The sequence below is a fragment of the Accipiter gentilis genome, chromosome 14, assembly GCF_929443795.1.
Source record: "Accipiter gentilis chromosome 14, bAccGen1.1, whole genome shotgun sequence".
Classification (NCBI taxonomy): Eukaryota; Metazoa; Chordata; class Aves; order Accipitriformes; family Accipitridae; genus Astur; species Astur gentilis.
In genome coordinates, this window is record NC_064893.1 from 32,445,650 (window position 1) to 32,473,259 (window position 27,610).

Sequence of the window (27,610 nt, forward strand, 5' to 3'; positions counted from 1 at the left end):
TACTGTGATGACACACCTAAGTCAGTTAGCCATGCGAACAAATGGCCAGCCCCAGTTACTCGCACACGTATTACCCCAATTGGGGGCACAATCACAGTATGCAAATTGTGAACAGTTTGCAAACGTTTTATCTGCTGGACCAGCTCCTGCTTTCACAATCCCACCAACCGCACAGATTTCAAGAACGATTCCCTTGCTCGCCACAGCTATCGTACCATCAACATTGACTTCCTCCATGCTCCAGACCTATCCTGTGCTGTTAAGCTCTGTCCTTTGAAATATAGGGCAGTTTCTGTCAGATCCCTCAGCGTGACAGTCAAAAGGGCAAAATCCCGCCCTTTGTGGCAACGAGAGGTTTTTCATCCCCGGATCTGACGGCCGACGAGGAGCTATGATCTCCATTTCGCAGCGGCAGAACCTCATTCTCCAGACCTCCAGCCATTAAGCCGGGCCAGTGCCCCGCTGCCCCAGTCAAGTCAAGGGGGCTCTGAAGTCTGCAGGGCTGCAGATCTTTTTTTTTTTTTTTTTTTCTTTTTCTCTAGGGGGTTGTGTGAAATACAGCTTATTTCTTAAGAGAGCAGAAAGTGATTTCTCTCCTCCCCCCGCCCCGCAAGGTGCCGAAGAGGCTGCAGCACGGCCCCGGCCAGGGGCCCAGCCCCACCGGGATTAGCAAACCCTTCGTCCTTCATCCCGCCTAGCTCCTCGCCCTCACCCGGGCGTGGCTCCCGGGGAGGCCGCGGTGGGCCTGAGGGGATGGATGGATGGATTCACCCCCAACGAGGGGAAAACGACCGACCGCAGCGGCGCGTCCCTTCCTCGGACCAGGCGCACCTGCCGCCACAGCGAGGGGAAGCAGGAGACGAACCCAGACGGCCCCTGGGAGGCGGGAGGTCCGGAGAAGGAACGGGAACGAGGGAAAAACCGACCGTCCGTCCGCCCGCCCGTCCGTCCGTCCGTCCGTCCTCCCGCCCTCCGCCTCAGCCCTGTCACCGCGCCGTCCCGGCGTGCCCCGCGCGGCCGAGCCCGGGCGCGCGCCCCCGCCCGCCCTCCTCCTCTCTCTCTCCCTCCCTCCCTCACTTCCGGTGTCCGGCAGTGGCAGAGCCGCCGGCGGCGCCCCCCGCTCCCCCGGCGCAAGGGATAAAGGGGAGGGTGGGAAGGCGGGGAAAAGTAGGCGGTGCTTACGGAGGCCCGTGCCCGTCGCCGCCCAATCGTAGGTTGCCGGTGGGGGGAGAAGGGGCGGGGGCAAGCGCCGGCACGCGCCGCGCGGCGCCGCCCCGCCGCCCTGCCGCGGGATCGCGCCCCGCGCGCCCGAGGGAGCGGCGGGAGCGCGCTCGGGCGCCCCCCCCACACCCCCCCCCCCCCCCCCGCCGCCTTCCCCCCCCCCCCCCTTCCCTCCCCTCCGCCGGCTTCTCCCCCCCCACACACCCCCGCCCTCCTCCCCCCTTCCCCTTCCACCTCCCCACCCGGGAGGAGAGGCACGGAGTGACCGACGGAGCCACAGCTCCGGCCGCTCCGAGACCCCGCTCTCCTCCATGGGGCCCAGGTAAGCGCGCCGCCGCCCCCACCCCCACCCCGTGCCCTCCCCCCGCCCGCCCCCCCGTCTCTCCTCTCCCTGAGGCGAGCGGGGGGTCGCCATGGCCGCCCGCCCCCTGAGGCAGCGGCAGCGGCGGGCCGCCCCCATCCCCGCCGACCCTGAGGCGAGGCGAGGCGGGCAGCGCTCCGGGGGCGGCGGGGAGCACCCCCCCCCTTCCCCTTCTCCGCCCGTCTCGTTTATTATCATCGTTATTATCACCCCCTACCCACCCCGGCACCCCCCCCCCCCACCACCCCCTTCCCTCCTCCTCGTCCTCCTCCGCCGCGGGCAGAGCCCGCCGCCCGTCGCGGGGGGGAGCGGGGGGCCCGATCGCTCCCCTGCCCGCGGAGGGGGGCACGGTGTGCCTTCTTTGGGACGCGATGTCTTATTTTGGTGTGGGTGGATGGCTTAACTTGGTAAGTGGCAGGGTTTAACCCCCCTCCCCCGGCCCTCCCCTCGCTCCTCCGCCCGCCCCCCCTCCCTCCACCACCACCCCCCCCCCCCACCCCCCCACCCCCCCTCCCCGTAACCTCCAAAAGGGGAATTTTCCAGCTGGTAATTTCTGCTGCGTCAACACCCAGCTCAAGGGAGAGGAGAAGAGACAAGGGGGCATTTTAACAGCAGCTCCACTTGCGAATAGCCAGCCTCAATCCCGGCTCCAGCATTAAAACCTTTTCCGCCCCCTAAAAACCAGCATCCGTGCAAGTTGGACCAAGAGTTTGTCAGGAGTGTGGTTCAAAACTGCTTGGAAAAAGGGATGAGGTAATAATACTGGTGAAGCATGTTGTATTTCTCTCTCTTTCTGCCTGTCTCTCTTTCTCTTTCTCCCTCTCCTCTTCTTCTTCTCTCTCTCTTTTTTTTTTTTTTTTTTTTTTTTAAAAAAGCCAGGCCTGTTTTGGGTTATTGTCTCCCCCTAAAGCCAGACATAGATCGCCTGGCCTTGCCTCCATTTTAATTGCAGGCTGAAATGGGGGAAGTGACCCTCTTTTTTTTTTTTTTTTTTTTTTAAAAAAAAAAAAAACAAACAAGAAACCCCAACAAACAAAAAAAACCCTTGAAAAAATAACGCTGTTCCTTTGGGGGGGGATAGAGGTGATTTTTCATAAGGCTGTAACAAGTGCAAAAGTGGCTGGAAATGTTTTCTGTCATGCTGGGAAACTAGTGAGGTGTCCTCCCCCCCTCCCCAGAAGAAAGTGTTTGTAAAATTTGGCCGAGGGGAGAAGGAGAGGTGCTGTGAAAGGTGCTGGTAAAAGAAGGGGTTGTGCTGCTGGATTGCCTTTGTGTCTCTGTAAATAGACATGTCAGTTCCCAAAGTAATACAAGTAGTGTCTGATAACTCAATCCCAGATGACAAATAGAGAATGGAGCAGATTTTCAGGACTGTAATAGTGGGAGGATTTCTCTTTTGAAACGGAGGGAAAAAAAATGTTGGTACCTCCTGAGGAGGTTCTTCACCGGCGCATTATTGTGAAGCTGAGCGTTAGGATGAAATCCGGAGATAGAAACCAATATTTATTTATTTTTACACCTGACGGGGGAAAGATAAACAAAGGAGAGTTTAACAGCTCTTTAATGAATTCCTCATGCTTTTTATTTTGCAATCTCAATGATTCATTTGGCAAGCCTTACAGGACCGGATTATTATCAGCATTGTTTAAAGCCATGCTAATTAGGAGACGTGTTTAGCAAACAGTGGTATTGTAGACACCTGTACCAAAGTTCTTGCATGCATTTTAATTGCATCACTGGTATCATTTTTAGCATTTAGTCACTGTAATATAGATCTAGGTCTCAGTTCTTGAACTCGATCAAGTATTTATTACAAGTGTGGATTCTCTGTGTACACACAGCAGCCCTACTACTAATGCATTAAATGTATTTTCTCAAAAAGGGGAGGGCGTATTTTTTCTTTTTCTCTTTTTTTTTTTTTTTTTTTCCCCCTGTGAGGATTAAAAGGAAAAGCTACGTTATCCAAGGAGAGTGAGAAAAACATAATTCTGAGGAAGAAGCTTGCTGTGACTGGATAGCTCTTCCGCTTTTATCAATACCTTGCTTGAACATTTTATGTTTTTACAGCATCTTTTAACTGGAAGTAAAATTTTACTTTCCCCTTCTAAATTCTGTCTAGCTTCTCTCACTGTTTGTCAAGTTTTATATTTTGAAATCCTTAGTGATGGAAAAAATGGGTGGAGTGTATTATTAGTCACAATATTTTCAACATGTGTTGAGGAATTATCGCTTTAAGGTGTTTTTTGGGAACTGACAAGAAATGGGTAGAGGAGCCTGTCCCGTGGGCTGGAGGGAGAGCTACAAAACAGTATTTAGGGGAGCTCCCAAACGTACGTTCATGAAAATTATTGCGTGACTTGGTACGCTATTGGGATAACTGTAACTGAAACAGAAAACTAGTCTTTTGTTTTTGATGCAGCCTGTCCAGGAGGGGGAAACTCGCTCACAGCTAAACTTCTCTCACAGTTGTTTTCATAGACTGTATGTTAGCTTTGGTATAATTGCGTCAATTTTAGTGTGGTACCAAAAAATAGGGTATTCTAATAATCCTAACGTTAGGTGTTTATTCATATACTTTAAATGCTGCTTTGTTCTAGAGTGTGTAGGATTGAGCCTTTGAAAACATGACCTGTACACGGGGTTCCTGGAGACTGAAGAAAATGGGCCACTTTCTCCCCGTGGTCTTTGTTTTCTGGGACAGTTGTACAACAGTGGATATGTTCTTCGCAAGAGGATTTTTTTTTATTATTTTTTTTTTATAACTGGAAGTGCTTAGGGGAAAACCAGTTTAGCAGCCCCCCTTCAGCAGTACTCCGTCAAAAGGAAAAATGCCTCATGTTGGAAAGATCTGTTATTTGCTGTTAATACGCCTGCTTTTCCTCTGGTAACGTGTTGTGTTGCTGTGAGGTCGGGCATATTCTGTTTGTCTCTGCTATCCACTTGTGTGGATTTTTTTTTTTAGATATGTGTTTTTGAAGTTTCTAAGTAAAGTTTCCTGTCCTCCCAGCAGCAGGCTAACACCCAATCCAAACTGCTACTGCTTGCTTTTAGAGCAGAATTATTTCATAAACAGCTCAACCTTTCCCAGGACATTTTCCCCTTCATGTTCTTGCCGGTTTTCCTGGCTGCTCCAGAGCACTCTGTAACGCTCTCTAGACTCCCCCTAAATTGGTAAAAAGCATTCACAGGGGTTTTCCTTGGCTCCTGTGTGTTTAGTTTAATGGGCAAACAAAAGGCCAAAGAGAGGGCTTAGTTTAAGTCTGTGAAGAGCTACCTGCAGTTGTAATGGTTATCCCACATGTCCGCTATAATTCCCAGGAGCCAGCGGTTCATGTCCGTTCCTGGCTGCGAGCATTACCCTAGAAAATTCTGACACTTTGCACAAAAGGATTAATACCGTGTTTGTATTTTGCTTCTGGCTTACGACCTGCTTGAATATTTTTAAGTGCGTAGCTTACCTGTGTTTTATGTGTGTGATATTTGAAACTTAAAATGTATTAATAGTGAAAGCAAGCATGCTGTGGGGTTGTCTGTAGATAGCAGGGGTCACGTTAGGCGAGAGTACAAGGACCTACCACAGCTGTGAGATAGAGGGAGGTATTTGGTCTGTGTGAAGTACTGCGATGCTACTCCTTGCCTAAGGATCCCCGTGAGCATTTTTATGATATTTTGGTCAAGTACAATGACAGTCAGGACTCTAGGGTTAAAATTTGTTGCTTCAAAACTTTACTTTATTCCTTCTTGAGGACTTTTTGCTTCACTAGGTGATACGTTTCTGTTACAGCCCCCTTAAATACAACCTTCAGTAGTTGGTTTTCTCCATTCCCTCTAGACTTTTAGTCCTTCAGGCAGGATGAGAAATTAAAGCATGTATTGCTTGTTGCGGGACTTCTTTCACTTGAGATGCAAGAGGAAAGAATCTCCAACTTCCCTGAACGGTTCAGTAGTTTTCTGGTTTGTGCTGCCTTGGTGTATTTGGATGCACAAGGATGTCCAATTTGGAGGGATAGCTGCTTGGGATTCTGTTCCCATCCTGTAGCTGTGGATTGAATGTACTGGTATCGTAACTGCTTTTTATCAGCCTCCCCTTCTGTGAAGCAGGGGTGCCGGGGTTCTCTTGGCTCTTCCAAAACATTTTCTGTTATACTGATGAAAAATCATAGTTGTGCTAAAAACAATTATTCTTCATAAATGCAAACTGGTGTGAAGTCCTTGCTGAATTTCCTATGAGATACGGTGGAGTTCAGAGGCTTGTGGGTGGGGTTTTCTGTCCCTTACCAAGTTAGCTGTGGTGCAGTTATTTTCTGAACAGTTGCTTTAACTTTCTTTCATACCCATATATTTAAGAAGCATCAGACTGCTGTTGAAATGTTGGTTTTGAACAGCTTCCGAGTGCTTCGCAGGCAGGAGGAGATCCTTGACAGTAATTCTAATTAGATGGAAATGTGTTCCACTTTGCGGTGTTTTGTTGCGCGTAGGTAAGGATGTACGTGTGCATTGGAACCAGCGGTGGTGCAGCTGCGGAGAGGAACAGTAGCTTTGCTGAAATGTAGCAGGTAGATGCCGAGTTGGAGCTGAAACTCACCTTTTTGCCTTGATTTTGGGGACGTGGCTTGCTTTTATTCCAGCCTATGCAGTGGTGATCCTTTCTGTCCTGTTACTCACTTGGCTTGTGTATGCACTCAGGAAGAAGAGCATTCTGCAAATGTTGGAAGTTGCCTAGCGTTCGCTTTACAGTAAAACTGAGTTGGGGTCATGGTAATGGAGGGAGGCAGCAAGACGTCAGAAATATTCTACAAACACAGCTACTAGCTTGTGTATGGATTAAAATAAACTTAGTAACAAGAATGTCAGAGCGTGTGCCAGGAATTTTGCTGCTTAAGAACCCTACATAGAAAAGTGAGTATAAGGAATATGTTTATACCTGTGTATACTTAAATATGTAGTTATCTTTCCTAATTATTTCCTCACCGTGTGTTGAACAAACTGCTTATTCTGTCCAAGCGAGTTTGCTTCCTGGTATTTCTCACCTTGTGAAGAACTCCTCTGCAGAAAGAGTTGATATTTCAGGCGGTTAGCTCACCGTCTTTGAGGATAGGGTTAAACAAAATTTGCACCTTCCACACTAATACACCATTGGAGGAAATACCTTTCTGACTAGTGCTCAAATCATGCTCCAAAACAGAAGAATTGATGGTCTGTATTAGCCATTAGGTGCTTAAAATACCCAAACCCGAAACCAACTAATTTAAGTACTGATGAACGAAGTAGTCAGGACGCAGTACTCCTAAAAGTCCTGCCACTGTAGTATTGGAGAATGAGGTGGTGGCTAAATATAAAGCTAGCTTATTGACTTCCTTCTTATTACCACTGTATCCTTCTTGGCTTCACTCCACCTTTTTTTTTTTTTTTTTTTTTTTCCCTTAATAATAGTTGATCAAATCTGGATTATGAGATTTCTACTAAAAAGTAAAAAAGGGATACTTACCCAAGGCACTAAGTGCTTGTGCCGCGAATTACACAAACGAAATCAGATTGTTCACAGAGCACCTCATATGTTATCTTTAGCTTTGCACTGGTTGATTTTTTACTCTTAGATTATTCCTGACTCCTTACGTATCTTTTCTGTCTCTTAGGTGCTCTTTCCCTTGGTTCCTCCCACTGCTATACTTCTCTTTAAAAATTACCTAATGATTCTTCCTCCTTCTTTGGCTCCCTCCCTTTTTATGTACTGAGTTTGGGAAATTTAGCAAAGATACCCTAGTTAAAAAGCCAAAAACCAATGAGAAGGTTTTGGGGGAACCATTCTTCAGGGCAATTCCCGGTGTGATAGGCTTGCAGTTCTTTAATCCCAGCCTCCCCCTTCCCCCCCCCCCCCCCCCCCCTTTTTTTTAAGATGCTTTTTATGTTGGTTTTTTGGCCAATAGATGCACAAGGGCAAAGTCATCTCTGTTAGATTACTATTGCGACTTTTTTTTTTTTTTTTTAAGTGGAAGCTTAAGATCTTGTAGGATTTAATGGCACTTGGACAGGTAAGTGTCAATACTAGCCACAGACACTCGGATTTTTTCAAGGTGTTTTTTAATTTCACTGCTAGTGTGGCAGATATATCTGTAGCTCAAATCTTACATTTTTTGATATCACCAGACTTCTCAAGCCTGGTATCCTGTAAGGTACTTGCTATTTAAGTGCTGGCTAGCTCTTCTGCATTCTTACTGCGTTCTGCAAGGTCCGTGGCGGTGGGTAGAGTTGGATCGTCTCTTGGTGCAGCCAGGTGAGAGAAAGAGAGAACAGAGATCAGAAATAGGGGAATGATGTGAGCAACTGTTTCTGTACCATGATGGAGCTCTCTATGATGGAGAGAGAGGATGAAGATACAAGCGCATGGACAGAGGTGGAAGTTGCGGGGAAATGAGTAAGTGAAATGCAGAGGAAATACAAAGTGCAGTGGAAATGTTACTGCAAGTAAGCATTTTGAACTAGAAATGCACCTAGTGCCCTGTAAGGAAAGGTGCATCCTGTTGTATTAGCAGATTGTTCCCAGTTGGAATATTATATTTTGGACTGCATAGCTTTTACAGGCGTGGAAGATAAAACTTTTACCTTCTGTTAGGTATTTGCATCTTTTTCTGTACCTTTGTGGATTTTCTTTTTTCAAAATTTTTAAATTTTTGTAAGAGGAGCAAACTGTTTTAGTTAGTACATTTGTGTACACTGCTGTTTAACTTGAGGATGACTCTGGCTTTTGAAGGCTGTGATTCAGTCGAGTTGGGTGGGAATAGAACTCAAATATCTTACTTTTGTATAATGCGGACAGATAATTTTTCTGTAACCTTAGGCAAATATTTTGGTTTGGAGGGGAATCACTGTAACTATAAGGTTAGATTAATACTAACCTCATTTAAAGTGTGTGGATGGCAAGTGTTGCAGAAACATTAACTGAAACTTTAAGATGTTTACTAGAGCAAACTATTGTTAAAATAGTTTGAAATCCTCCTATAAGTACTGTTTTTTACAGTGACTTCTCCAAGGCGCTTCTGTCTGGAAGCATAGTCAGAAGTTGTTAATAGTCTTAAAATTTGTATGTTAAGCTCTTTCTTTAACTTAACACAAGGGCTAAAGATTTTTTCTTATATGTCAGAGCGTATTGGAATATATTTCCTATATATCAGAATATTTCTTGTTCGAAATGGCAAACAGTCTTGTAAATATGCAGTTATTTTAACTGTGGCTTCTAATTATGTGACACTGAAGGTTTTTGTATTAAGTTAAAGTTTAGATTTTAATTTTTGCCTCCTATTCTTTCCCTTCCCAAATACAGGACATCTGATGAACCTGTTGGAGCTTGTTACCAGAGACTATTCTCCTCTATTCATTAAATCATGCAGTATCCAGCTGTGAAACGTTGTGACGTTTATTTTTGCTAACAGGAAACATTTTCAAAGATTGGTAAGTTCTCAGCATTTAAAGATATTTTTGTAATGTGGCAAGGGAAAGAGAAAGAGTAGCTGGATATATATCAACATTGTCATGAGGACTTACAGTTCGTTATAAATTTTGACATAACATTGATAACAAAGGCTCGTTTAGAAATCTTACCCAACTGCAAAAGTTGAAGAAATACCTCTGGCTATTCTCCTGCTCCTACCTTGTGGTAGGGCTGCCTCCGTTAATCATGGTCACTTGATTCTCATCTGTTCGATTGGAAGAGGGAAAACAGGTGCAGAGCTCAAAGCAGGAAGAAAAAATGAAGAGCTCTGCAAAGCGGTATAGGTCTCAGCTTTACCATTCTTACCAGACTGTTCTGGCTCATTTTGTGACGCTGGGACAGAGGTGTAAATGAGAATCTTAACAGTAACAGTCCTAAGTCTAAGTGAAACTACGCATTACTTTTATGCTTTTCTAACAAAGTAATATCCCATGTGTCTGTGTTGGTCTGGCTCCCTCCCTCCCCCATTTTATTTTTTTAACTGTCTAAATAACAGAACTAAAAAGAGCTAGCCAAAACAATTGCTATGGAGAAGCAATCAGAATTAGAAAAAGGCAAGACTTGGCAGTCTGAAATAGAAATTGAGAACAAAGTCAATGGTATTTGCTTCACTTGGGTCATACTTGTTTTCAAGATTTTCACAGTTCTGCTTGTTGCCATAAGAATGCTTGGATTTTCCTTATTACTTCATTTGTTTATTAGATATGTTATTTCACCGTTTATAATGACATTAATTAGTATTGGAAAAGCTTTCTTAATTTGTATCTTCTGATGTTTTCTTTCACAATCTGTTACTACAGAAGGTCAGTCTTGAAATCAACAGTATTGATTTATAGCTTATTTTCATTGAGAGCTAATCTGTATATTAGAGATGTCTGAAATGCAGAGATCAGAAATATATGGCAAATACTTTGCTATAACAGCTAATGGTTTATAAACAGTATAAATTTTTGAATAAAATATAGTCAGAAGTTTTAGTTGAAGTTAGATGTTGTAAGTGTAGTGAATATGCTATTCTGAAGAAAATAAAAAGTCTGTTTTGTGTAAGAAAAACAGGTGTACAAGATGATAGTAATAGTTAAAGGTTTTTCATCTGTGAGGACACTATGTGTAGATGAACTATTCCTATTCTTTATATGTTGTAACTGTAAACATTAATGTTTTATCCCAGAAGTCTGTCTGTGAATATGTCTTACCTAAGCATCTATATTTTATACAGAATATTCAAAATATTAGGATTGTTTAGTCTCTTAACCTTGAATGGCATCAGCCAGTAGAAACTGGTCATTAAACATTTCAGGAGGAAATTGTCTTGAATAATCCATTACAAACTTGACTTTTTTTCAGAAGTTGTAGTGGTAGCTTTTTAACCTCAGTATTTGATAGGTCAGATAAGGTGAATTAGTGCCCTTCAGGCCACAAATGTCTCTTTAAAAAGTCATTAAAGTGAGAATGTTTTGAAAAGTTACCAAACAGGAAACACTGTTGTTTCAAGGATCTGTTTGAAGTTTTAGTATCTAAAATTAGAATTTTTTTTCCCATACTTTTAAGGCGTAATTCTTCCTTCTATTATTGCAAAAAACAGGCTTTAATTACCTGCAATGTATTGGTATGCTTTGAGTTAACTTTTTTGGGGGGTTCGTTAGGTCATAAGTGGGGGTGTTAAAACTGTGAGTTTGGAGGGAAGGGACTTAAATGTACCACTGTTATACAGTAATCTTGTAGTCTAATGCTAATAACTTCTTCTGGGTTTTTTTTTTTGTCGTAGTTCTGTCTTTCCCCTACAAGAGTTCACACCAGTGCTATTGGAAGGTCACAGAACAGTGCACTACCTGTGCTGCCCTAGGGCTGTTGATGTCCTCACCTATTGTAGGAGAAACGCTAGACCTGGAACCCAGTTTGTTACTGGTAAGTAATTGTCTTGGATTTTTTTTTTTTTTTATATTTAAGTTTGCATGCTTTCTCTAATGAAATCAGCAAAAACGTCTTTACTGCTTATTACTTGACGAACACTGTAGCAAAATGTGCATCTCTGGTCTCCCTCCCCCCCCCCCCCCCCCTATTTTTAACTTTACAGTTTCTAAATTTCTAATTCTGATATCTAATTGCCCTCCTTTCAAAATGTGGAGGCTAACAGTTTTCCGTTAGCTTTCATTTTCAGACCTGGTTTTATCTCAAAATTCTTCATGCGCTGTCAGAGCTAATGAAGGTTAATAAAAGGATTTTTCTAAGATACCTTCAGAAATCCTGTCTTTTGATTGCACTTTTGTAGTGTCCAGCTTCTGCACACTATAGCTGGCCCCGTAACTTTACGTAGATGGTTTGATAGGTCAAAGGCCAAAGCCAAGTCTCTGGTTTAAAGTTTTGGAGTAGAGAGTGAAATGTTTAATGATAGCTCCCTGTTATTTTATTGCTTATGGGAGTTAAGATTTTGCTTGTGTTTCCTGTTTGGATTGCAGAAACAAAGCTTTGATGATATGACTGCCTAGAAGCATGCAGTGTTTTGCGTGTTGTTATTCTTTTTGCTGAAATTGGCTTTCTTTTAATTCCTAATTACATTTGGATCTATCTATTTTCATGGTAGAAGCAATTGTAAACTGATGACATGGTGTTAAATGTATTGTATTTCCTGACTAAATCTAACCTGGACCGACGGGGAGTTGAAGTCTTTTTGCCTACCCTGAGAACCAGCGGTTCGAGCAAGTGATTTCTTTGCTGGTGTGTTACAGCTACTGAAGGTGTAATGCTTGCCCTGCTGCTGCTGTTTGAACTTTGCTCATGGACTTTCTGGATTGTAACTGCTACAGAGAGGCTAACTGGAGATGGTGTTTTAATGCTGTCAAGGGTGGCATAGCATTGGCTTGAAATTGGAGAAATTTTAGTCAATCCTCGTCAGGCAGATGTTAATTGAATACTTGGAGGGGCTTGGGGCAGGGGGGTTGCCCTACAATCATAGAGAATTGAGTGCACCTCTCAAATCTGATAATAAAAATATAACTAGTATTTTTACTTCAGTTCACTGAAAATCATTTGCCTCCCAGTTTTTTGCCCTTTCTGTAGTTCTATAGTATTTCTCAAACTGAATGGTGAAACTTTTATTTTTTTCCTGTGGCTTCTAACCCATAAGGATGAACATGCACTGTTGGGCTATAATTAAACATGCTCATCCCCAGTCATAAGGGAAAAGTGGTACGGTGTTTTTCTCGTGAAACCGTGAGTTGTGAGTAACCTCTTTGGCCCAAGGGTCTGGTTTGGTCTGTTTACAAACATCTGCCTGTTTCTCTTTGAATTCAGAGTTGTGGTTGGAATGACCAACTTAAACTACGAATGATCGGTTTCATGAATCAGAATAGGGTAGAAGAGTTTCTTTTTTGGCAACTCTTCATTTTCATAAGCTGTTACTTGCATCTACTTTGAACAAAGCTGAACATAAGAATATAATTTTGGGGTATCTAGTATCAAAAAATTAAAACTTTTCTGGAATTGTGTGCTCTTCTTCAAACACACTTAGGAGAAAACACTACTTCTGGAGATTTGTACTTGTAAAGCTCATGAGCAGTGTCTTTGCAGGGAGTTATCATGCATTAATATCCTGAGTCTTCTGCTTTTTCTCCCCTTTAGGAGAATAAGTATAGGTACCGTCCTTTTCAGTTGCTAAGGTTACATTGGGGTTTTTTGTACTTCATTCTTTTCAGCCCAGGGCACATGGATAGGAGGAATCCTATGCATTTGTGTTGTCTTTAATTGGATGAAAGTGAAACTCCTATACACACTGTGTCTTGTTGTGCAAGGAGACATTTCAAGCCCAATCTCACCTTACGGAGCTCCTTTGCAGAGGAATTTAAAAAATGTTGGAATGTCTTGGGAGTGGAGACATGGACAGGACACAGGGGAAGCAGAGAAGTGGGGTGTGTTTGTTGGTTTTTTTTGTATAATAAACCATTGGAGTGAATTTGAGTTCTTCCTTAATCTGTTTTTACTTTTCTCTGAAGGGAAAGGGGGGAGGAAACAACACATTTTTGGTTAAATTCCAATTGGCATGTTTACTCTAGGGAGCATAGAGTGGCTGGTGGAGTGCACTAGTGAATAGTTTGGTACTCTATAACTTGTGTCCTTAGTGTTAAGCGTAGAAACATGTTTAGACAATTGTAACAGACTAAATGACATGTAGTTTAAATTTTTCGTTGGCTTATATTATGAGAGAGCAAAAAGGAAACAAAAAACCCTACCAACAACAAAAAACCCCTCTAGTCTTTTTCTGCTCCCCCCCCCTTCCTTCCGAGTTTAATTTTGTCCCCACTATTTTCCAGAGGACTGTACTGTAGAGGCTTTCATGTGTGTACTCCATTTCTTGTCTGTGGCTTTTTGTCAAAATTCATATAATGCACTGAGTTTTAGATGCAACAAATTTGTACCACTTAATTTTACTGGTGTTAAGATTTTGGTCAGCAGACTTATTGTGGGTGCGTATGCTGAGAGGTTGGCTTTGTAAGTATTACTGGTTACTCTTTTTAAAACCTTTCCAACAGCAGGTGAAGATTGTGTTTATTTACTCTTATTATGTCACCAGGTGATGTTTTCATGTTCAAATAACTGTACTGATAGTGCAAAAGAAAGAGTTTTCAGGGATGCTATATTTGTAGAACTAGGTTGATGCTAGCTAGGTTTAAAGATTATATAAATTATTAATGCTTACTTTAAGACCAGGTTTTTGACAACATAGAAAGTAAAAAGCTGGCCCGTATCTTGACAGAAGTTTGCATGAAAGAGATTATTAAATCTGCTCATGTTTTGTTCTTTTTGCTGTTACATGCAAGTGTTGTTTGTTTAGGGACAATTTTTTGTTGTTGTTATTTTTGGAAAAGTAATAGACTTGAATTACTGTAGTGTCTGTGAATTGACTTATGAAGAAAGCCTGATCTGCTACAATTTATTTTGTGGAAAATCTACAGATGAGCTTTCATGGTTCATTGGCTTCTTGGAAAGCTGTGTTGTGGCCATGTGCTGTCATTGCAGGCCCAGGCCTAAAGGATTTTAGTAGGTGCTCAACTCTGAAATCCTTCAGTGTACTAAAAAGACCTGAGATAAAACAAAAAATACATCATTAATCTTCGAGGTCTGATTCTAAAAAATCTTCACGGTTTATTCCATCTTTACCATGCTTCCAATAGAAGTTTGAAAGCTACTGCTTTTCTGAAGAAATCTTTCCACAACATCTTTTAAGTGGAGATAAATATTGTTACCAGGAAAAGGGGAAAAAAACCCCCCAACCATCCCAATAACAAGCCACAAAACAGCATGTAAAATTGGAACACAAGAGCACAGGGTTTTGAAGCTTCCTGAATTTTTAACTACTAGCAAATTGCCTTAAATTTAACTTGGATTAATTCCCTAGTGATCCTTGACATTAAACGGATATTCTGGTTTGACATGGGTAGACAGAAAACTAATTAATTCCTCTGAATTTGAGGCATATTTAATTTTCTCCCCCAAAGACCTCTCATTTAAAAGGTACAATGCTGTGACAAATGTTGAATGTGGAACAATGTGTATAAAGTAGCAGACCTTTAGACAGAGGAAGATCAAGACATCTACAATAATAATTGCTGATTTGGAAGATGTTAAATTTTATTGATTAGACTGAACATGGGAGTATCCACATCATTGCTTGCATACTTGAAAGTGCTATAACGTGCCCACCTGTCAGTGGAAAGGATGCTGCTCTTTGGTGGGTTTCTTCCCCATTCATGTCTCTGTCTCTTTATACTTAAAGTACTTTGGAACAAGGACAAGTTGTCTTCCCTTTGTGTAGAGGAATGTGTATCGTCATTATTTTTACTTGTGTTCTTATATTCATCATATTTTAGAATGTCAGGTATTTTTGCTTTCTTGTCCAAAAGGCACCTACCCACCCTCTCTCTGCTCTTGTCCCCAGTGTCCTTGGAAAAGTGGGCAAGTAAGATATAAGGACTGTATGATCTTACTGTAATGACACGCTTTTGTTCATCCATGGCTTGCCTGGAGGGTGTCTTCTGTCAAGAGCTTGGTGGGTGGGAGGGAGGCCAGTAAGGAATCTTGCGTAGATTTTTTTGTGTGTGTGTTTAGTAAAAATCCCTTGATAGGAAATAAAGTCAGAGAAAAGCTATTTCCTAAAGAGGCTAGCGTGTGCTTCATCCATAAGAAGCACCAGATGAGTCAGAACCTCAACTGAACCTCAGACTGGTCCAGTCTAAACCAAAGGTAGCAAGAGACATATTTTAATCTGGGTTTCTGCCATAGGCAGCTTAAACAAAGGACAAGGTTTATCTAAAATAGACTGTTACCAACAGTGTGGGGGAACCCAACCCACTGAAGTAAGCTGAATAAATATATGAAATAGTAAAGAAATAAAATCTCAAGGAATCTATAATTTCCAGGTGAAAAACATTCAAGAAGAAAAGCTTATGTTGCATAAATTCACAAAACCAGGTGAAGACATTGACAGATACTCCTGATGCTAATCTGTATTAAATTGAGGAAGGGAAAATCATCCTTGCAGGAGATTTCCCGCCCCCCTCCCCCCTGCACCAATTCCAGGCAGTTGGTATCTTGGAATATGGATTGTGATACCCATGAAGGAACAGCAAACAGAAATGCCATATCTGAAACCTTCTGATGGCTTCGTAATTGTATGCTGTGAGGTTTTCTTGCATCGTCCTCTGAATCATGTGGATATGGCAGCTGTTGAAGACAGGATTGGTGATGGACAACTCGCTTTATCCTATGTGGCAATTCGTATTTCCTGAGGGGACTAAGCTGACTCTTCAACTCCTAAAAGTAGATGCAGTAGTGGTTTCTGGAATAAAGACAAAACTGAACTGTCATTCTGCTTTAAGAGGTGGTTCTCTCAAAAATGAAGACATGGGAAGTGGTGGCAGCCACCTTCAGAGCCTGGGTTAGAGAGCTGCTGTGCTGGCTGGTTCCATCACAACCTTTTCAGGCGAAAGACCTGAAAAAATCAATTCTTTCTTTTTTTTCTTCTTTTTTTTCCTTGACTCTGATTCTTGGTTTGATTTTTTTAATTTTTTTTTTTTTTTAATTTATTTATTTCATTTATTTGTGGTGGAGATGGCTTCCATGTGAGAATTCAATTTGAGGTCTCTGGGCAGATTTCAATGGTAAATAGGTAGTGTTGTTCAGATAATGTAGAGCTATGCTATTATTAACCTCTTCCAGTTCAAATAATAATAAAAAAAAGATTAGCTTCTTTGTGTGTTCTATGCTTAATTCTGTAGAAAAACTGTATGGATTTGAAATAGATGAACACCAGTTCAGCCTGTTTATGTTGCAGGAAGATGGTCCTTTCTCTCTTGAGGGAAGTAAATGCTTCTCAACGATCAGGGACCAGCTGGTCTTGCAAATTAGCATTTCTGACACTGCCGAAGAGACAGCTCCATTCTTGCGGAACTGGAGAAGCTTGTGCAGGCAATCTTGCATAACTTGAACTTTTGAATCATCAGGTGGCTCTCTAGAAGAAAGGTCTTGTGTCACGTATGTTCTGTGGGCTGAGAGGTTGTTTTTTAGCCAATGGTGTTGGCCAAACTGTAGCTATTTTGCTCCTGTAGATGACAATAATAGCACAGACTAGGGGAAGGGGGCAGAGGTCTTGGGGATCTGTGTTCCACAGTACAGGAAACCCACTTGCATGTGTCAGGAAACTTGCTTAATCATGGCTGTCCTAAGGACTGCCCACTGCTGTGAGCCTATTTGAACAGATGGGACTGAATTTGTGTTTGAACTTGATGTATGTTAGAAAGTTGCTTCAAGCTCACGTCAGCCTCCTTACTGACAGTGCTTATATTTAACCATGTATGCTTCAAGACTGTAAGACGTCAGAAGTACAGTGATTTGGGTTTTATCAGCAACCAACAGTAGCCTAAATCCAGGCTTCTGATGTGTGCACCTGCCCATAGGTACATTCAGAATTTGGTCTTGTCAGTATGTTGTATGTTGACATGTGGACCCACATATTAATTTTACAGTTGGAACATCCTATATTGGAACAAATTTGAGGTTTTGAGAGAAAGAAGTAGATATCCTTCATGTTGTGTGGCAGCTTGGTGCTCTTAATCGGTCAAACCATTAAACCAGCTGTTAGACGGCATATAAATCTTGATAGAAAGTTCCGAATAAGTGGTATAAGCTAGATAAAATGGCAGAAAGTAACGCCAAGGAATTTGCAAAGCTGTGGCAGCAAAGGCAAGTACGGAGTTGCAAAGGTAGTAACTGCTGAGGTATGGTGTTGCAGGGAGTACTTCATCAGTCTGTTCTGGTGCTGCGAGCATCCATCCTTAACACTTTGAGTGTTGTGAACTTGAAGTCATCTCGCTTGAGAGACAGAATGTGTTGATATGCCTGATAGCAGTGAAGCGTTACCTTGGGAGACGAAGGGCAGGGCATTTCTGTTGGTGTTGAATGGACAACAGATTAAGCTGTGTGGCAGGAGTGACTTACTGAATGCCGCAAGAAATCTGTGTATGCACTCGTCCATGTTGATGTATCACTTCTCTCATATTTGTACTTGGTAGGTGTGATAAAATTCAATCTGAAAATATTGGTGCTACTGATTACTGCCAACATATCCACACTTAAGACCTTTTTTTCTGGTTTGGGGTGTAAGCGGAGGATGATTGGAGCATAACTTAGAAGATATGGGTCTCTGCCATGCTGCTGGCACTAACTAGCCTTTTTTTGGATAACACTGTCAAATTTTATGGAAGGTGATCAAAAGTCCTGTGAATTCTTCTCAGCTTGGTGGACGCATTGTTATTTTGGTCATAAACATCCTTTCTAAACTTGAATGTTTAAGTGATTATTAGACTATCTCTACCCAATATTTTAGGGTGGTTGTGGGGTAAACTTGGAGATGTAAAGCCAAAGAAATAATATGTTTTATTGCAAAGTTAAAAATCTTGTGCTTCTAAGTATTTAAGCCTCAAATAGCATTAACTTCATAGTTCTGATATCTTGCCAGTTTAGTTTGGGTGGGGACTTAAAATTTTGTGATCTGTGGTCTTGGATTTGCTTATTGCTCTTCTGACTTGAAAACAGTATTTATAGCCCCTCAACGGCAATATAGCAAGGGAAATAGCTGGTTTCAATTGGCTTTTGCTGTTTGAGGATTTCAGCTATTCAGTGTGCTACATGTAATGCTTGTTCCCTTGAGGAAATTGTGTTACAGAGTGCTCTTCAATAGTTTGTCTCCATCAGCATGGTTTCAAGTGTAGTACCTCTTTCAAAACCAAACTTTACTGAACCCAAACAGTAAAAACTGACAGCTGTTTTACCCAAGTAACTTAAGACAGGTTTTCTTACAAGTCTGTAGTAATTTAAAGAAATGTTTCTTTGGGATGTTATGAGCCACTGGAGGATTGAGTTTCAAATCTAGTCCCTTTTAACGTAAATTTTTTGAAGTCTGGTAAAAATAAGCTGCAACGTGTAATGACTGTGCAGTCTTTCTAGGCAGCAGTTGTATTTTGTGACATTCTTTCAAGATGAACCTGGTACTTAATTTGGTTCAACTTGGGGTTTGTCTCAGTCTTTGAAGAACGCGTCTGTAAGCCTGTATGGGATTTTGTAATACTGTCATTTCCTTCCCCATGCAGGACTTGTGGAAGAGGAAACACAAAGATTTCCAAATGAATAACCGAAAGGAAGATATGGAGATTGCTTCCCACTACCGTCATCTGCTGCGTGAGCTTAACGAGCAGAGACAACACGGCATCCTCTGTGATGTTTGCATTATAGTGGAGGGGAAGATCTTTAAGGCTCACAAAAACGTTCTGCTTGGAAGTAGTCGCTACTTCAAAACACTGTACTGCCAGGTACAGAAAACCTCTGACCAGGCCACAGTCACCCATTTAGACATTGTAACCGCACAAGGCTTTAAAGCAATCATTGACTTCATGTATTCTGCACACCTAGCACTGACCAGCAGAAACGTCATTGAGGTGATGTCAGCTGCTAGCTATCTGCAAATGACAGATATTGTACAAGCCTGTCACAATTTCATAAAAGCAGCTCTTGACATAAGCATAAAGTCTGATGCCTCAGATGACCTCGTTGATTATGAACTTGGAGCCCCTTCCAGCAGTAGTACGGATGCTTTGATTTCAGCAGTTGTGGCTGGCAGGAGTATATCTCCCTGGTTAGCTCGGCGAACAAGTCCAGCAAACTCTTCTGGAGATTCAGCTATTGCCAGCTGCCATGAAGGAGGGAGTAGTTATGGAAAAGAGGATCAAGAACCAAAAACAGACAGCCACGAAGACATTTCATCCCAGTCTCTTTGGTCTAGTGACATGGGCTATGGGTCTTTACGTATCAAAGAGGAACAGGTTTCACCGTCACATTATGGAGGGAGTGAACTACATTCTGCCAAGGATAGTGCAATACAGAATGCGTTCTCAGAACAAGGAGTAGGGGATGGCTGGCAACCCACTGGACGCAGGAAGAACAGAAAAAATAAAGAAACTGTGCGGCATATTACGCAGCAAGTGGAGGACGACAGCAGGGCAAGTTCTCCAATGCCATCTTTTTTACCTGCCTCAGGCTGGCCGTACAGCAGTCGAGACCCAAGTAAGTCATTCTTCCGATTTTCGTGGTTGAAGTAAAGAATGTTGAGTTAATTAGTTCTGTTTATGATGTGATCTTACCAGTCTCTGAAATCTATTAGCTTGCCAGAAACTGAAAAATGTAGAAGCCTGTGTTGCCAGCAATCAAAAGAACCAAATACTGTACAGTTCAGTCAGGAACCTCAGTGTCACGGCATTGCAGGCTGGTTGTCCTGTGAAAGAAGTTGGTAGTTTTGTTTTGGTCTTGAACATAGAGTGGCATAAATCACCCCCAAAACACCATTATAATTCTTGGAATTAATGAGAGAAAAGGTTGGAATTTATTTTAGCAGGTGTGCAAACTGATGTCAAGGTTGAAGAATTTTCCTTGCACAGTATATTGATGATGTAATTACAGCACACACAGGTGTAATTTAGTCTTAACGATACTATCTTCAGTACTTCCTGATATTCAGGTGTCACTTTCTCATGGGTAAGAAACCCACCATAGCTTGTTGCTGGTAATGGCAAGATAAGTGTTTGGTAAATCCTAAGAATAATGTGGGTTTTTTCAGGTACTACTAAGGCTTAAAATGTCTTTTGATGTGTGGCTACTTATAGTCTGAGATGAGTGGCTGCTTTTGAAATGTATAGACAGGGAGAAAAATGTTTTCTTGACTTGTTTTGAATATCCAGTAGTTATTTTTCTGTCTCAAGGTAACTCCTAGTTGATTCATTAATCACTGGCAATTAGTAGATCCAGGAATGCTAGTGATACAGGAGTTTGGGTGTTTTTTTCCTAAGGACTTTAAGGGAGTGTGGTATTAAACTCCCTCAAGCTGACTTGAAGAACTTTGTGCTGTGAGTTAGCCTGCGTTTCATTGCATACCAGAATCCAAGTCAGCCAGGAGAAGGGCGTGTGAGATTATATACCCTTATGTTGCCAAATGCGGATGAAAAAAGCAATATAAATAGTACTGAAAGTCTGAAGAGTCTTTATGGGCTGAAAAAGGATGTTTAAGTTGCTTACATACTGAAGTTTAAATGCGGTTTTCATTGAATGGGTAACGCTCTACAAATGTCTTTAGATTTATTATGTTTTACAGTTATCTGCTGCAGCAAGCTTGCATGTAATTATTCTAATTGGCTGATGATAAAATCTGAACAATGTCAGTTAGGAGAAAAATGAGAGATAACTTAAGATAACAGTGATTTATGACGAATCTTGTTTTTATAATGCATGTATTTTAGAATTGTTTTGAATGAAGATTCAGCACGGATTGCCTGGTGTACTATTCGCACGCAAATATTTTTCACTTTCACGGCATCTCATAAAAACAGCTCAATCACTTGTACTGTCTATAAGGTGTGTGGGCTTTGGACAGGTATATGAAGTAAACCACCCCTGCTGGAGTGACTGCAGAAACAGAACTGCAACTCTGATCCTTTTAGCAAACTGGTTATAGACTGAATATCTTTAAAGTACTGAAAACAGTGCAAAATATAAGAGATTATATTACTGGAAGTTGAATGAAGTTTAGATTATTTAATTCCTAATTGTTAAGGAATTAAATAGAAGTGGTCTTTTTCTTTACAACTGTTTGCAGATGAGAGGAAGATGGTTGCGGGTGTTGACTCAGCACAGTGCTGAGACAACACATCAGCAGGCACAATCAAATTATTTGTTCCAAATTTTGTCTTAAATGTGGTTTCCAGTTGTCGTGGTTTAACCCCAGCCAGCAACTAGGCACTATGCAGCCGCTCACTCACTCCTCCCACTCCCAGTGGGATGCAGGGGAGATTTGGGGGGGGGGGGGGCGAAGAAAAAGGAAAACTTCTGGGTTGGGATAAGAAAGATTTAATAACTAAAGTAAAATGTAATACTAACAATAATAATAACAATATAAAATAATAATTGTAATGAAAATGAATATAATAAAATAATTTTTAAAATTAATAAAACCCAAGAAAAGACAGGTGATGCACAATGCAGTTGCTCACCACCCTCTGACCGATGCCCGAGCAGCGATCCGCCCCTCCTGGCCAGCTCCCCCCTGTTTATATACTGAGCATGATGTGCTGTGGCATGGAATATCCCTTTGGCTAGTTGGGGTCAGCTGTCCTGGCCATGCTCCCTCCCAGCTTTTTGTTTGTGCACCTGCTTGCTGGCAGTGTAGGGGAAACTGAAAAATCCTTAACTTAGGATAAGTGCTACTTAGCAACAAGTAAAACATCAGCCTGTTATCAACAGTATTCTCACACTAAATCCAAAACATACTGTACCAGCTACTAAGAAGAAAATTAACTCTATCTCAGCCGAAACCAGGGCACCAGTAAAAGAGGTGTTTCTAATGATGGGAGAGGGGAAGCTGAATGGTGGTGGTTGAGGGAATAGTTTCAATATTCCACAAGTGCTGGTAAAGCAAAAGGAAAAACTGAATAGCAACACTTCTCATTGTCTCACTGTCCAAAACGAGAGCAAAGCCAGAACCAGACAGGCACGGGGGCTACGTACATTGGCAGTGGCCAGCCAGTCTGGCTGCTGCTCTGAGAGCAATGTGTGCAAAGTAACCATGCTTTGGAGCAAGGGCAGGGTGTGGAGTCTAAGCTGCTCATGGTTTCCCCAAGTTAGCCATCTGGAGAGGTGAGCAGAGATGAAATTCTCCTTTCTGCCCTGCTGAAAAGGGACGTTTCTCAGCCCTGCGGGGCCTGAAATGGTGGGATGGGTGCATATGGGCTTAACGGCAGGGAGTACCTCTGCGTGCTTCCCGTAAGCAAGAGGAGCCCTGCGTGTATTTCAGGTCAAATTTTCTTGTCTTTTAGGGGATATTTTTTTTTGGTACAATTTAAAAGGATTTGAGATCTGTGTATGTTCAGTTTCAGTTAACACTTGGGCAGCTTCAGCTTGTCAGCAGCAAGCCTCTTGTGTGCTTGTGTGTGTGTAGATGCGTGGTTTGGGTGAGATCAGAGTTGGTCGCTCAGGTGAGGTTGCTTCTCTTTCAGTGTGAAGTGAAAGCATCCCTGCTCCCCCAGACGATCACCATCTTGGTCCCTACAAGCAATAGGGTCTTCTGGTCTCACATTACTATTTCCCATCTCCAGCAGGTGGAAGCAACCCTCTTGCGAACTGCTCCATCTCCCAAGTTGCCAAGCTCCAGGGTTCTGCGTAGCTTGGTTATTGGTACCCCAGGTTCTTCCCTCTCCTGCTGGAATTCAGTAGTCATCTAGGGGTGTTGGAAACTTAGTTCCTTTGCATGAAGAAAAAGTTATTCTCTTGTGTGAAAACAGATAATGGCAAGTGTCTGCACTGTGTAATGAGTATTTGGGTTGTGGTTAAATTCTGGCTTGAAGTTGTCTTTGATTTAGTAGTGTCAGGCTTTGTTCTTTAAAACAGACTTCATAGTCTAAGGCTCTTTTTTTGCCTCCTGTATTTAGAAGTGTCCCTATCTGTATTGTTCATAGCTAGGATGAAAAAAGTACTCGTTTGCTGAGGAAATGGTTGTTGAATGCTCTTTCATAAGTAGCTAAGAAGAAAAAAGTTACCTAGAACTCTTTGTTCTTTGAGGCTCATTCACTTCTCTGATCTATTCAGTTATTTTAAGATGTTGCTTGTTAAGTCTGAAAGCTCTCATTGTGGGATAATTTGGGTACCATTTGCAAATGCCTCTATACTGGAGTACTAACACAGACCTTCTGGCAATGCAAAAGCTGATTTAGGAGAGTCCATCTTAAAAGTTTGGTGTTAGTGTCTTCCTCCTGAAATTGTGCAAGATATTAATTTGGTCTTGCTTGCAAGCAGCATTGCATTTCAGCAACATGCAAGCCACATTTGGGAAGGTGGACCTTGCAAGTAACCGTTGCATCACCCTTTTAAATCAGTGATTATTTGGGGCAGTGTACTTCACAGATTAAAAATATTCTCCTACTCCTGTATTAAGTTACAAGTGTTATTGTAACAAAACATAAATTACTTATGTTACAAAGAAGCACATTGCAGTCACTGAAACTTTGCTTTTGCAACAACTTACAGCTCCTTTGCACTTGATAGTGGTGCTTCTTTCAGTGGGAGACATGTTCTTATCAATATAGGCAGGGTGTACTAAATATGTAATATGTACTAAAGTGTCCCAAATAGGTTAAGTAGACTGTACTTTAATATGAATCAACGGGGTCTCAAAAAGACACAGGGGTTTTTTTTGTTTGTTTGTTTGTTTTTAATTGAAAGGATAAGAAAATTCTTTCAGAATCAGTCAATTCTTTTCTAGATGCTGGTGAGGTGCTGCTGAGAGTCTTTGAATTTGATCACACTACGGATTAAAATAAAAAGGAGTGTCTGGAGTAATCTTACTAATGGTACTCTAATATCATGGAAATAGCAACTGAAGCAAGAGATTCTTAATGTCTGCCATGAAGAGTGTATCTTCTTCATCCAAGAAAAAAAATGATCAAATAGAATTTGCAAAAGAATGCAAACTAAGTTGAGATGCTAGATTGAGAATGTGATTAAGCTCTCAGTTTCTACAGGGTAGTGTCAGTCAAGCACAAATCTTGATAAGGACCATCTTTTCATGCTAGTTTCAATTTATTAATTTGGATTCTCTGTTTAGCATAAAACATATTAGGTTTTTTCTTTCTCATCCTGTTTGGGTTGTTCAGGATGTCAGTCTGTCATTCCTTGTATGAAACATTCATGTATATGTTTTCCTCACCAAGCCACATTAACTTGGAACAGCAATTCTCCAAAGTAAACTGAAGGATAGGCTTATATAAATAATAACTTTCTTCATAACTGAGCCAAGAAGAATTTCCTCCACAGACTTGTCAAAATAACAAGTCTGTCTTCTATTTTAACCTTTTTTTCTTGAATTTCATAGGTTTTCTAAAGAAACATATTGCTATTTGTTAGTCTTAATATCAAAGATGCTTACAAAATTCAGAAGTAGTCTTGTGCCTTGAGCATCTTCATTTTCCTTAGGTTGCTGTTCCTCTACTATCGCTGGATACAGTTTTTACAGGATTTCATGTCCTGAATGCGTAGACAACAGGATTGGGTGGTATTTAAAAGGCTCTTGCTGAAGAGGACAGTTACCTTCACTAGAAGAACAAAATGTTGCTTGCTGGTTTTGCCTCTCCGTGTAATGGAAAACTCTGTCACTTCGAGGGTGACTTTTGAAGAATTTATTGATGGTTTTATTAATGTGCTAGTTCAAGCGCAGTAGTTCTGAATCAGGAATTTATTTCAAAGGAAATACTCCCACACATCTTCTGAGTGTTTGCACCCTAAAGCTGCAAGTGAATTTTTGTATGCCAATTGACTGTGAAATGAAGCTAATTATTTTCAAAACAGAACAGTCGCTTTTAAAGATGCTATGGTTTGGGAACTTTTTGCTTTACTTTGGTTATGTGTAGTGAAATTGTATTGTGTAAGAAGAGCTTCAGGACTTAAGTAAGCCCAGAGTAGTGACCTTCATGGGAAGGATGAACAGGACTTCACTATATCCTTCTGACTTTGCAGAGTTCCAAGTTCCTTTAGTGTTTTCCCATCAAAATCTTTAACTATGCCCAAGTTTCCTCCCTCCTGGTGAGGAGATGTTCAAGTTCATAATTTTTCAGTGACACAATCTGATTTTGGTGCCTGCTGCAGGGAGTTGTGCTACTGGCTCTCTGTGAAGATTGGAAGCAGCTGGTGTCGTAAGCCTTTTCCTATCCCTCTTTCTGTCTTGGTTTCTAGAGAACAAATTATGATTACAGGAGTTGTTGGCGAGCACAGATGCTTAACAGTTGGATCATATAGTGAGCTTACATTTCAGAAGGCTTCAGAGGGAGGCAAGAAGAAGCTCAGTCTAGATGAACTCTCAACTAATTTTGTGCTGGTGAGGTCTCTGGACCTCTCCGAGTGCAGGTAGGTCAATGCGTAGATTGTCTTATTATAAGATTATTTTATTCTTGCAAAAAAATCTTTTTGTCAGCAAGCTACTGGGCTTCCTGTAACTCAGCTTTTCAGTGCAAATCTTCAAATCTCTCCTTGATTTTTTTTTTTAATTATTACTATTTAAAAAAAAAACAACCAATAGTGAAAATTCTGTTGTTTCTATTGTGATATTTGGCAAGCATATTAGTCCAAGTAGTGGAATAGAGGTCTTGCATAATGAGAAGAGGAAAAAAATTAGCGTGGTGTTTGTATTCAGGATTCAGTTTAAGGAACTCCTAAGATTTTTGTTCTGCAAAACCTGTGTAATACTTTTGGCTTTACATGATGCTTTATAAATAATCAATTTACCTGTCCTGAAGAGCTGGTGTTTAAATGAGAAGAAAAAAGATGATCTGCAGGCTGGCGCTGAGGGTTAATATTAATGGAGGAATAAAGAAAACACAGTGTGAACTTGCTCAGAAAGAACGGGACTCTGCAATTGGCGACGGAGGCTATTTGGTGTGAAGGATTATGCCAGCACGGAATGGAGACAGAGAAAGGGGAGGAGAGGTAGCATGGTACAGGAGAGAACAGAACAAGGAGCGGGAAGAGGAATAATAGAAAAAGAGAACTGAGAACAAAGAGCCTGAATTTGGTGTAGTAAAGGTGGTATCTGAGACAAACTGAAGAGATGAGGGAGCAAGGTTAAACCAGAAGGTGTCTGTACAGGGAATACCTGTTGAACATTAAGGCACAATGAATAAATTGATTTTTAGGCTTTTGTACCCAGCTATTCCCGTTGGAGATGGATAAACCTTACTGCAACTAACTGTCTCTGGTCCAGTCATTCTTCACTCTTCTTTTTAACCTCTGCAGCCCAATATTAAAAAAACCCACCCTTTTGCTCCAGCTTGGAATGCAACTGCACAGTAAATAATAGTGCTCCTGCATGCTGTTCTGCCTTGCCTATCTCCCATTAGTGGCACATTGATCCATCTACTCTGGCCTGCCCAAAACTTCTTTCCCTGCTCCTCAAAAAGTGTACGAAAAGCGTATCTTTTGTGAGACGTGTTATCACATACTTGGTACTCACTATTCATCTTATCTAAAATAAAGATATATTGGTAAATTGTAGATTTTTATGGGTTGAAAACAAATATATTGAAGGTGATGCTAAGGGAAGTCTTAGTAGGTGGGTTGAAAGCATGCAGTGTTGAAAGGATCCACGTAGCGTGGCAGCTGAAGAAATCATTGGGACAGAATACAGTGATTTACTCTTCTTTTAAATGGATTTTGCTTTGAAAAGATCGAGTCTCCAATCTATCTGCCATGGTCTGAGTTCTGCTTGCAATGTAAAAACTTAAGGCAGGTGTTTAAGTATTTGTTACGGCTGTAAATGAAAACTGGGCTAGTTAAATTTTCAATTGTCAGATTAATATCTGAAGTCCTAAAACAACATGGGCTTAAATTTTAATAGTTTCCTACTGTTAGTTCTTTATTTAGATCACTCTTTTATGCTCAACTTTGGAAAGATCACTTTTTAAGGAGGATAGATGTTTTGGATCAAAACATTCAGCTTATTGGAAAGGTGCTGGAGTGTTTTTGAGGGTAGGTAATAGTAAATTACAAATTGCCTGCCACTTGGAAAATTAAGTTAATTACTGCATTTTTCCACCTGCTTTTCATGAAGTTCTAGTTATGGTGCAAGGAATTAAAATTTCCTTTGCTACAATTGAGGGGGTTTGAATGATGTTTTTAATGGGGAGATATTTCGACGCCTTAAGCAGTGGTAGTTGGCGGTGCCAGGCTTTCTTTGGCAGCCAGACCTGGAGGGGTTACAGATTTGTGCTGTAATGCCACCCCCAGAATTCTTTCTTAGCACCGAAATCAGCTTAGCCCATGTTCTGCATTCCTCTGGCTTACGGAGCTGCCCAGGTTTCTAGACTGTCTTTGGTACTCTCTTCAGGCGCATGAAGTATCCAGTTTACTGTGTGGAGGTGGCTGCTAGTTGCAGCAAAATGCAAAAACAACCAACCAAC

General features: G+C 41.5%; 1 protein-coding gene across 5 annotated transcripts in view; it reads left to right on the forward strand.

Moving 5' to 3' along the window:
* The first annotated feature begins 1,457 nt into the window (after positions 1 to 1,457).
* ZBTB46 (zinc finger and BTB domain containing 46) overlaps positions 1,458 to 27,610 on the forward strand; it is a 56,024-nt gene continuing 29,871 nt past the window's right edge. For 2 of the 5 annotated variants that reach the window (XM_049817133.1, XM_049817137.1), the window contains exons 1-5: positions 1,850 to 1,989; positions 2,155 to 2,335; positions 8,904 to 9,031; positions 10,840 to 10,979; positions 18,716 to 19,685. In XM_049817133.1, the coding sequence (XP_049673090.1) occupies positions 10,926 to 10,979; positions 18,716 to 19,685 (1,024 nt within the window). In that variant the 5' untranslated portion in view covers positions 1,850 to 1,989; positions 2,155 to 2,335; positions 8,904 to 9,031; positions 10,840 to 10,925. Of the gene's footprint in view, positions 1,544 to 1,849; positions 1,990 to 2,154; positions 2,336 to 7,744; positions 7,998 to 8,903; positions 9,032 to 10,839; positions 10,980 to 18,715; positions 19,686 to 27,610 lie in introns of those variants that run through there. The other 3 variants (XM_049817134.1, XM_049817136.1, XM_049817135.1) reach the window with 3 other exon arrangements.